Genomic DNA, 12319 nt, shown 5'->3' on the forward strand with positions numbered 1-12319 from the left:
TAGTATAATTTTTTGTTTATCAACAATGTTTTGTTTAAAATCGAAAAAAAAATGCAATTCGGATAAACAATTTGAATTTAAATTTTATATTCTTCTTCAAAATGCGTGATACAAAGATTGAGTTTATTTGAATTTTTATGATTATTCATTTCAAGTAAATATTAATCCATTTTAAATTCATAGCATTTTTTGACATTTAGAATAAACAACATACGCTTCGTGTACTTTAGCAAAATATTTAATTAAATATCACAAAATGCCAATCCAACCACAACAACCCACTTGTAAATTTTTTGGAATTTCTTTGTTTTGTTAACATTTCCTGATGACACTTAACCTTCACTGTCTTAATGTTTTGATTTAAGATAAAGTTGAAACCACCTACATGTGCCTAAGAGCTCATGACTTGAGTAATAGAGCATATAATTGTGACGTGTTAAGTGATTAATTTTCTTAAGAAAATTGCACAACCTATTCTTTAACCTTAAAGCAATTTTTTTTTATTTTTAACTATGCCTTTAAGACCTATCATAAGGTCTTTTAAATGCAAACTACAGCGACATATCTCGCAGTTTTTTTAAAAATCAACTTTTTTTCAATAAGGGTTAAATTTTGGTCAGTTCAGCGAATGTTTGTATTGAGAGTTGCACTTCTTATCGAACCAATTTTTGCAGAAAAGTTGCGATTACTGCGTCAACAATGATAAAAACTGAGGTGTTGCGAAAATCGAGGAGTTGCGTTAATCGAGAACGTATTCGCATTTTTATTTTACGAAGTACTATTTAAATTAATCACAAAATTCCTACGTAATCGTATTTCAAAAACTTGAAAACCCAAATTTAAAATCCGATTTCCAGAAAGATTTTTTTTTTAATTGATCCGTTTATTTCTATAAGAATCATTGCTCTTCATTAATGTTTATGATATCAAATCTAATGCTTAAATAATGATTTATTTATTCTGCAAATTTCTTTTAATTTTGACTATTTGGCCTTATAGAAGCTATTTCAAAAATATTTAAGCTAATGCTAGGCCAAATTGTCAAAATTAAAAAAAAAAAATCGACAAATATTGAAGACACAATATTTAATGCATATAATTTGCATTGATTTTTTTTTTCTTCTTTTTGTAAAAAATATTTTTTTTTTTTTAAATTTCAAATAGTTTCTATTTTAGTTCTATATTTTTATAGTCCTAGCCAGAAACATTCATCGAAATTGAACCAAGTTTAACCTTGTTTCTTGTCAACTTTACATTGCCTATCAAAAGAAAAATAGTAATTGAAGAGTTGATCTTTGTTTAGTTGAAAGATAGTAAACAACATTGTAATTTTAGGCATTAGCTTACAATTTTTTTTTTATTAGTAAAATTTTAGCTCATACAAATTTTTCTTTAAAATTTACCAGTGCTACAATTTTTTTTTTGTCCAAAAACGTTGAAATTTTTCTGATTTTGCAAAAAAATACAGATAATACAGTCAAATAAGGAGAAAAAAGGGGTAAATCTCGGAATGAATGTTAGTAGAAATTTTTTTTGCTCAATATCTTCCTTTTGCCATTCTATAACATATCTCAAAAGTCTAGAAAAATCTCATGTCCGCTTGTCGCGATTTCAAGGTCAAGTCGCGAAATGGAGATTTTCAAAATTAGCAAAAATAGGCTATGGTATTATATACACATATGATACATGATTTCAAGGTATTTTTTAATGCTAATTCCAAAAAATCTAAAATCAAGACAATCTGACGTCTCTGGAAAAAGTTATACCTGTTTTTCATCTGTCAACTCATATTATTATAACAGTTGCAAACTTACTGCCGAAAAACCCTTAAAAGTTATGGTAGATGAACCAAATTTTGCATGAAGATTTTAGAATCCATCATTATTAAAAATCAAAACAATCCATTACAAAAAATATATATACCTACGAAATAATGGTATTTTTTGATGGAGGGGCAAATTTTAGGATATCCACTAAAGAAGATTCTTGTTCATCTTAGGAATAAGTGTTAATAGGCTAATTTTTTCATTTTAATCTTTGTTTGGATATTCTTTAACTACCCTCAAAAATCTAAAAAAAATCTCATGTCCGCAAGTCCTAATTTTCTTGGTTTGAAAATAAGGTGCAGATTTTAAAAAATTGAAAAACTACACTTTAGATATTTGTGTCAGATCAACATGAATAAGGTGCATTACTTTTCAGGGATGGTCAGGTTGACTTGTTTGTGTGTTTTGTTGGAATAAGTGTTAAAAAATACCTTTAAATCATGTCGCCTATGTTGGTATACATATAAAAATTTAAACTTTTCTTATTAATTTTTTAAAATCTGCACCCTTTTTTCAAACCAAGAAAATCAGGACTTGCGGACATGAGATTTTTTTAGATTTTTGAGGGTAGTTAAAGAATATCCAAACAAAGATTAAAATGAAAAAATTAGCCTACTAGCACTTATTCCTAAGATGAACAAGAATCTTCTTTAGTGCATATCCTAAAATTTGCCCCTCCATCAAAAAATACCATTATTTCGTAGTTATATATATTATTTGTAATAGATTGTTTTGATTTTTAATAATGATGAATTCTAAAATCTTCATGCAAAATTTGGTTCATCTACCATAACTTTTAAGGGTTTTTCGGCAGTAAGTTTGCAACTGTTATAATAATATGAGTTGACAGATGAAAAACAGGTATAACTTTTTCCAGAGACGTCAGATTGTCTTGATTTTAGATTTTTTGGAATAAGCATTAAAAAATACCTTGAAATCATGTATCATATGTGTATATAATACCATAGCCTATTTTTGCTAATTTTGAAAATCTCCATTTCGCGACTTGACCTTGAAATCGCGACAAGCGGACATGAGATTTTTCTAGACTTTTGAGATATGTTATAGAATGGCAAAAGGAAGATATTGAGCAAAAAAAATTTCTACTAACATTCATTCCGAGGTTAAACCCTTATTTGACTGGATTAAGAATTTATGTTCTTATTCATTACACTATTAAATTTTTTTTTTGTTTTCTTTAAATACATATAGCATAAACAAATTTTGTATATCTCCTTAAAACAAAAGCAACACTTTTTGTAAAGAAATTCACGTGTGTCCAATACTGGCGAAATATTGTCCAACCCGTGACACTGTTTTTTTTTATATTTGAAAGCAATCATTTTTATTAATAAAAACTTAAGAATTTTATTGGTGTGAATGTTTACCAATTGGCTAATGTTTTACGCAATAATTCAAAATAAGTCTTCGAAAGGCTCTATTTTGTTCTCATTAGTAGGCTAGTCGCCTGAATCATTGACTTTTTTTCAATGATATAGTTCGCAAAACTAACGACATTAGTTATTTGCCAAATCGTTCGAATTGAGTAGAACCGTGGGCTCGCGAGTCATGGTACAGTCCTTGGTTTATAAAAATCCTACCAGTGAAGTTATTCACCTTCGTATCCTCATTTATTTTTAATTTTTTTAATTTTTGAAGTTAAGACTTTTGAGTAAATTCGGAAATGAGAATTTATTTGATTCAAGGAAAAAAGAAAAATAGTATTTGTCATACATAAAAAAGTTTATTTTCCGTCACAATTACATGGCATAGTCAATTCTATCCCCATTTCAAACCAATAATTGATAAATTCTCACTAAAAACGTAACATTATTCGTCACAAAATCCTACAAACTATGTAAAAGGGTATACATTGTCTAAATGGATGTTTTTTTTTTTTATTTTTTGCGTTTATATTTTTGTTGTATTTATACTCTCGAACTTGTCAAAAGTAGGACACCACCAACTATGTGCAAGAAGAAGACCTTCGGGGTCGGAAGAGTCCTTCAGATGCCTTTCGTACGTGACATAACCATTATTTGAGTTTAAATTAAGAACACGCACACCAAACGACGAAAGAAACAACACAAATCGCACGAATCTATCAAAACAAAAACAATACCCTATAAATAGAGAAGAGCACTCTTATAGCCCTAGATGTAATTATTTATTATTTATTAATAATTTTACTGCACATTTTGTATATAGTTGTAGTAGTTGGGTTATAATTAAACTTTTTTGTAATTTCTTTGCCGGCATTGAAGTAGTCTCGTACGTGTCATTGATTTGATTCTAAAGAAAAGCAAACCTTAACAGTTTTTTTTTTTTTTTTTTTCTTAAAGATTCTTCAATAAAACCTTGATAAATCACTCAAGGGTTTTCATTCAATTTGTAAAAGTGCCTAACTCATTATCTGCTCCTTTAAACAGTTCGGTGTGTTTGGTAGGTCATCTGCACCAAGGGACTACCTCATGATTCTTATCGTGGTTTTATTATTTCTTTGGTCTAATTAGTTATTCCATTTTTAAACCAAAACATTTTTCAATTGTTCTAACTAACAATTTTTTTAAATTTTTTTCATTTACAGATACGAAAGATTACTTCGCCGTGCGCAAGTTGAAGACTTAAATGAAGTTTCTGGAATCGGATGCCTTTACCAAAGTGGTGTAGATCGTTTGGGTCGGCCTGTGATTGTTTTTTGTGGGAAATGGTTCCCTGCTCAAGATATTGACTTAGAAAAGGTAATTAAATGAATACGTTACCCAAATTCAAATTATAATATTTTTTTGTTTTTTTTTATAGGCACTCTTGTACCTGATAAAACTTCTGGATCCAATTGTTAAAAGCGATTATGTAATAGCGTACTTCCACACATTAACTTCAACAAACAATTATCCCTCACTGCATTGGCTACGTGAGGTTTACAGTGTACTGCCATACAAGTAAACTTTATTTAATATATTATGAAGATTTATTATACTCACACTAAATATTTGTTTTATATTTTTAGATACAAGAAAAATTTGAAAGCATTCTATATTGTTCATCCAACGTTCTGGACTAAGGTATGTCTCATCAGCATCACATATTGTTTTAAGACTTTTTTTTTTCTATTTAAGATTGTATATTATATTTGTTTAAGATTTTTGTTTTTATTGTATCCGGTGCGTGCAATGTTTTAGTATTTTTTATATTTTAGAAAAAAAAATTGTTATATGTTGAAAGTTATCTCAGTTTTTATTCACATTTGCGTGAAGATTTCTGAGAAGAGATCAACAACGTTAAATAGTTGCTGCTATAGTTAACTTAAAACTTTATCTTTTCCTTTCTTCCTCTACCACGTAAACTCAAGAAGTTCTAGGTTCAAATCTAGCCATCATCACCTAGATATTTTGTTCCTCTTGCGAGGAATTGACAAAGCCTAAAGGTAAGACCTAGTGAATTGTGAGTCACTAGGTCTTACCTTTTCATGCCAAACATTTATTTATTTATTTCTTGTCAAAAGCCAGTATTAAGCACAATATTTTTAAGTTACATAATATGTCGTTTTCGATTGGTTTCACTCGAGGATTCACTCGTTCTGAAATCCAATAAAACGGTTTGAAACGCTTCCACTCAATTCTGTTATTTTGCGTTTGTGTAAAATTTTAAATGTCAAAAATTTGAATTAATTTTTTTTTCTGGCAAACTAATGACATGGTATTAAAGTTGTAAAACTATAATTATGAGGACGACGACGAAGAAGATGATGGTAATAAGTTATTCCATCGCTTTAATGCATTCATTTCTATTTTTTAATGAATTTCAATTTCAGAAAACAATTAATTCTTGAATTAAAAAAAAAAACACACTGATTGAGTTTTTTTTTGGCATTTGAATATTTATGTATTAGTACTTTTTGAGTGGATTCTGATTTGAAATCGAGAAGAGAATTTCTCTTCTCAGAATCGTTCTAGCTGTCATTTTTATGCCAATAAAATGGTTTCAGAAGCCTTCTGAATGCTTCCGGACGCTTCTGGACGTCCAATCGAAAACGACAATAGTTAAACAAAAATTTTGACAACATAAGGGAACTTTTCTTAAATAAAGGTTATTCTTGACAGCTATTTTTACTACTTTCAAAGCAAAGCCTTTGTCATTAAATAATGCATGCATTGAAAAGTGTTTAAAGTCGTCAAGTTTTTTTTAAAGAAATTTCCATTTATACTAATGGACTCCCATATTTTTTGCATTTTTTTTTCAAATTTCCAATGGCCAACTAAATTTGTAAGTTATTTTAAAGTAACGTTATAAATATCAATATTGTGTCAGGGATTTTTATCAAGCAGTTTTTTGTTCATAGAAAAAAATTACACATACGTGACCGTGTATGTTAAAACATTTAGAATTGATTCTATCGGTGAAATGTAAACCCCCAAGAGATAATAAAAAAGGAAAAGGAAAATTTACTGGGCCAAACGCTTTTAAATCTGGTCCACTTTTTTAGTTTGATATGAATGAAAAGTCAGTTTAAGAACAAAAGTTGGCAAATTCTCTCATTTCGCTCCAAAAGATATTAGAGTTTTTGATATATGTTCATTTCTTTTAAAATCAACAATTGCATCATTGTTTTACAAAGGGAAAATAAGTAGAAACTTTCATCTTCTAAGATCTAAGCGATTCATTTATAGTGAACAGTAGTAGTGGCAAACACATCAATTCACATCGAAACCATCTTCTTATAATTTATTAATTCTATTGGTCACACTCAGTCTGACTACATCATTCAGACCACTCACAGACCTTTCAAGAAAATGAAGCAATACATTTTAACATGGATGGCTACAACACTGAGGTCGGAGTCGATGTTGAATTGCAATAATGGTTTACAACATAGAGAAAGGAATAGAGGTATTCCTTTCTCTATGGTTTACAACTGGTCACTTTTCATGTCATATGTAGCTCGTACTCTAAAATGTTCGTCAAACGCAATTTCACATTTCTAAATTTGATTGGACATCTAAGGAGCATAGTATAAATTTTCCTTATTTTCGTTTGTTTATAAAAATAATTTCCTTTTTCAAATAATATTTTTACATTTCATTTTTGTATATTCGAAAGATTCGAAATATGTATTGGTAAAGTATTTTCCCCGGCGATTAGTTGAATGGAGACAGTTATCAAAATGGAATAGAATGCTCGATTCCCCGTATTAAAGAATAAGTTTGATTAATTTCCCTAAGCTTATTAACTATCCCAACTAAGTATAATATCGCATTTATTTTGTCTTTTTTAAATTGTAACTTCCCCAGGTATCTCGTTATTGTTTTCAAAATTATTTGAACAATTTGAGAACCTAAAAGTAACAATACAATACAATATTTATAGACAAAAGTACATCAAAAATATTACCATTAGCAGAAAATAAATCTATTTAGTATTCTATTCAACAACAGGTCAGCTTTCAACTCACTTCATCTAGAGACTTTTGTAAGAACTTAAACCATTTTTTTTTTTTTTGGTATTTCTTGTACTGGGGCCAATGAATTATTCATATTAAATCTCTTCTTTGGCACATGCATTTTTAGAGTTGCAAAAGCAGTGCAAAATCGATAAAAAAAAAATTCGCTGCTTCGTTAGTATTCACTCGTTAGCAAACTCACTACATAAACCTAAGCTCTTTCATAAGTCTTTCGAGCATTTTATAAGTCTCCTGCCGAGTAGATAGAATACATTTCTTACATAAATCTTCTTTGTCCTCAAACTATAAATCATTTACACTACTGTTATTTTTTCTTGAAAACTTATAAGTTTATCAAATTATGAAGCATCATATTGGGGTGGGTTTCAACAATTAAATTGATGGAAGTAGTGCTTTTGTGCCAGAGAGCATACTTAACAGCTCTGAATATCCTTATTGAATTTCTTCGTCTTTTGTCTAAATGTATTAGAATTGTTGGAAAAAAAGGAGTATTTTTCAGCTTTTTAATATTTATTTTGTTGTTGTTCGGAGTTGACAGTTTGCACAGTATAATTTGAAAATGAAATTAACTTTGAACTCCTCAACATAATCTTCAATTAAACTATTGTAATTCATGTCTTTAGTCCAGCAAGTCAAATCCTTCACAAAAGTTTATTTCAAAATATACTCAAAACAAATAAACATTACTAATTTAAGGCGCCAGTCTAGTCAACAATCTTATTGTAACTGAAATAGTCCTCAAAAAGTAAATTGCTTTATCAATTTACGTCATTCATTTCCTAGTAATACGTCTTTTCATTGAAGAACTCATTCATAAAAATAGAATGTTTTCATTTATTCCACACGGAATTATGGCAATAAATTTGTCTTCTATTTATAGCTTTTTCTTTTTGAATCTAAAAATAAACCAAATTAAAATTTTCCAAAAACAACTCTTTGGCCTTATAAAGTCATTGATGACGAGTCCCTTAGAAATAATTGAGATATAAAAGCGCAATTACTATTTAAAGATAAATAAAATTATTTTCGTAGTATTTTTTCCAAGTTCAAAACATGTTTTTCTTCTTTAAAATTTACGACGAATATAAATGGAACAAACAAAAAAGTTTAAAAACAAGTTCATATGTAATAGATTCCATTTATTTATGAGGAAGTGGAAATTTACATTTCTCGTACACATAGTAATGCTTTTTACATTTAGTATCATAAACTAAATAACAATATTATATCTGTATATTTTTGCAGTCATTTTAGAATTATTTCCTTTTTATATTCAATCTTTTTGAAAAGTTTTTAGCACTCCTAAATTATATCGGAGTTAAAAATGTAAATAAGATTGAAAAAAAAATGGGATAATGTTATGCAAATTAATCAAGAAAAACATCATTTAGTGTTTCCACGTATTATTTTAAGATTTTTGCTGTTAAAATAAAATAATTTATGAACACTACCCATCTCCATCAAACCGGAGGTAGAAAAGTCTGACAAACTACAAAATTTCAAGGAAGATATGGTTTCAGTGGTCAGCTTGAATTTGCGAACTCGAATTGTTTTTTTTCGGACCCTCAACATATCCTACAAATTTTAATCTTCTATTGCCATTTATTTCCTTAAGCGAATAGATAGAGGCGAAAAAATTGCTACCGATATCCTAAGATTAAGATTTAATACATTTTATTGCTTCCTTATAGTAATTTCTATAAATATATTTTTTGAAAGTTTTTAACTTTAATTCGCTTGGGCGGACATAAGGTTGTTTACAATTTATAATTTTAATCTTCTTTCAAGATTACCAAGTTGGCACAAAATTGCATGTCCCATCCAACGATGGCTCTCCATCTTCCGCGAAACCAAATAATAACACTGGTCAACAAGATTTTTGTCTCGATTCAAATCTGAAAACAGAAATGTTCTATTAACCTCCGCTTTTAAAATATCATCGTAATAATATTTTGATTGTTTTTTAGGTTAAGCCTAATATTCTGCTGAAGCGAAAAGAAAATTTTCATACAAAACCAGCACAACGAAATTGTAAACGAAATGTTTTTTTTATGCTTTTCGTTGCACAGTACGAAGCTTCACCAACTAACTTTATACCTGTGCTACAATATTTGGAGAGTTTTAAATCATTTGTCACTCACATTTAATTGTCCAAGTCATTTTTCTTGCTCCAAAAGAGTTTTTTGACTTTGGAGATTTTGAAAATTTTTTTTTCGTTTCAGCAGCGTACTAGGCTGTGGTACATAATAATTTGGGGTTATTTATTTTTAATCAATAAATAATTTATGATACATTTATTTAGCAGTAAATAAAAACTAAAATATATTACTCTTTACAGATGATGACGTGGTGGTTCACAACATTTATGGCTCCTGCAATCAAAGCAAAAGTTCACTCTTTACCTGGCGTTGAGCACTTGTACTCTGCTATCTCCAAAGATCAACTAGAAATTCCCGCATATATTACCGAATACGATATGGCTGTAAGTTAAACACAAAAAATGAATTTAATTACTTAACATTAAATTTATATTTAATATGTTTGTATTTATTTTTCAGACAAATGGACTTCACTACTTTACTCCAGTTCAAACGCCCACATAGGCCAGACTACTTTATTAAAAAAAAAAAAACAAAAAGAAAAAAATTCAATACATAAAAAAATTATTATTTATATTTTAAGGGCCAATTTTTCAATAGTCAGATAAACCTCAGATAGAGCTTATTCCTAGGAATAAAAGTTTTTTTTATATTGACATTTATTCCTCTGATAGTCTAATTGACGATTGAAAAATCAGGGCTAAGTCAAAAATCTATTATTATTGTTACTTTCTATAATTTTATGTTTAATTTAGTTTAATTTTTTGTTCTTCATTAAATCTTAACAAAAACAAAAAATAATCTACTGTTTTGGATATAAAACTTATTTAAAATTAAAAAAAAAAAGAAAAAAAACAATATATGCTTCTAGGAACAGTGAATACCAATAGATTATGTAGGTGATAAATCATTCTTATGATGGTAGAGAGTACATACTAATTTAAAACAAACAAAAAAAAATTAAATCGTTATATAAAATTTAAACAAAAAAAAAAAAAAATATTAAAATAATGAAAAAAAAATTGTTATTGCTAAATACGGATCCATACAATCGAATTGAGATTTAAAAACAAACACAAAAAAACAAAACACGTTATAGTTAACAAACAAAAAAAAAATTATTGCCGACATTGTTCGATATAATGAATTCCCCCTCCCTCCACCTCCTTCTTTAAAAAAAAACTCAGCTCATTATTTTTTTTTTTTTGGAACGAGAACTTTGGCTCTTCCTTTCAATTGCTTACATACATGTAAATATAAAAACAAAAACAAATTAACTGACATTGCAATCACAACAATCTGAACGATCAATTACCGCAGTAACACTCAGGGCGATTGGTTTAAAAATAAAAAATGAATGAAATGCTAGAAAACAAAAATTAATACAATACAAAACAATATTGTTGAACTATATATTTACAAGCGGCGTATATTATTAAAAAAAAAATTAACAAAAAAGTTGTAATGCAATTGAAATTAAAAAAAAAAAAAATAAATAAATAACTAAATTAAAAGAAAATAATAAAATTATATTTTATACAAAAAAAAACCTTGCTACTATAATAGAACATACAACTAAATAACCTATACATTTATTCTCACATATCGTCAGATTTTTTTTTTTTTTTGCTCAAGTTGTTACATTTTGTACCCCCTCCCCCTATCAGTAATAATGCAACAATTTCCTTTCCATTGCACTCATTTAGAACACTACAATGTCAAAATACTTATTAATCGTACTTCGTACATTTATATGTCGCATTGCTCAACTAAATAAGATCGATATTAGGATGTTTAAATAAAATCTAGGAAAAACTCACAAAGAAAATATTTTGAAATTGAAAAATGTAGGTACTCAATTTTGGTGTGAATTATGAGATTAGAATCGAAAAAAAAAGTAAAAAAAAGGTACAAAATAATTCACTATTGCTAACTACTTACAGTAATTAAGTGTAAGTAAATCCCAACTAGGCCAGAATTAGGATATTCCAAGGGATCACTGACTTTTTGGACCAACTTGGTCTAGTCAAGCTACTCAGAGGAAGCGTGACACCGGAAAATAAACTTGGAATTAAATCGAATAATGTTTACTAGGGCCATCTGATATGAGTCAACTTAATAGCCACTCACGTCCAACTCTTAATAGCCTGACTCGGGTCATATCGGCTTGAATATCTTATCATTTTTGAACTGGCTTGAGGAGTCAAATAAGTTCAAGATCTTTACAACGACTACCTAACACCTTTTACATGGGGTCTATTCGAATTAGGTAACTGTTAAACGGAATGTTTCTGGGTCAACTCACTCCTCTAACTGAATGTGTCCACTAAACTGCAATCGTTTACTTTTTAAAGCGTATGATTTACTGCTTCAATAATGCAGTCTTGTGGTTCCTGAAGCGATCGCTTATGAAATCTATAGTTGGATGTACAATCTGTCCAGTAAGAGTGTGATAGTGAACTTCATCTCATAAATATCTGGCTTTTGGTGTTATAAGCGTAAATAAAATTGCTTGACGGGCAATGATAGAAAATAGGTTAAATTAAGAGAAAGACTAGTTGGCTAGTTGGAGAGTGCAAGTGTCCAATCAACACACTATCGTTTTACGCTGATGGAAGTGTCTTCCGAGAACTTTTTTTCTTATATAATAAAGTGCTGGCCAGTACCAAAGTTAATAAGGATTTTTTTTTTTGTATATCTCTTCATATTCATGTGTTCGGGATAAGATTTTTTGCTGGATTTTGTTCGAGGCTATAAAACAGAATACTTTCTTCCTATGACCTGCCTAATGGTTCGGTTAAGTCCGCCTAATAGGATGGAATTCACTTACCATGCACTTTTATTATGCCACTGTGTCATGGAAATAAATTCTTTTGTCAATAAAACGACGAATCACGCTCTCAGAAGGCTGATAGTGAGGTTAGGAATATGTA

At 29.0% G+C, this 12319-nt stretch overlaps 1 protein-coding gene across 3 annotated transcripts in view; it reads left to right on the plus strand.

The window, feature by feature from the left end:
• Window positions 1-10244, plus strand: part of LOC129907081 (protein GDAP2 homolog) — a 65372-nt gene extending 55128 nt beyond the window's left edge. For all 3 annotated transcript variants that reach the window (XM_055983125.1, XM_055983124.1, XM_055983126.1), the window contains 6 exons: window positions 4414-4567; window positions 4629-4768; window positions 4837-4891; window positions 9626-9769; window positions 9846-9965; window positions 10088-10244. In XM_055983125.1, coding sequence (XP_055839100.1) covers window positions 4414-4567; window positions 4629-4768; window positions 4837-4891; window positions 9626-9769; window positions 9846-9890 — 538 coding nt within the window. In that variant the 3' untranslated portion in view covers window positions 9891-9965; window positions 10088-10244. The remainder of the gene's footprint in view (window positions 1-4413; window positions 4568-4628; window positions 4769-4836; window positions 4892-9625; window positions 9770-9845; window positions 9966-10087) is intronic.
• The last annotated feature ends 2075 nt before the right edge of the window (window positions 10245-12319 follow it).

Source organism: Episyrphus balteatus, chromosome 1 (assembly GCF_945859705.1).
Source record: "Episyrphus balteatus chromosome 1, idEpiBalt1.1, whole genome shotgun sequence".
Lineage (NCBI taxonomy): Eukaryota > Metazoa > Arthropoda > Insecta > Diptera > Syrphidae > Episyrphus > Episyrphus balteatus.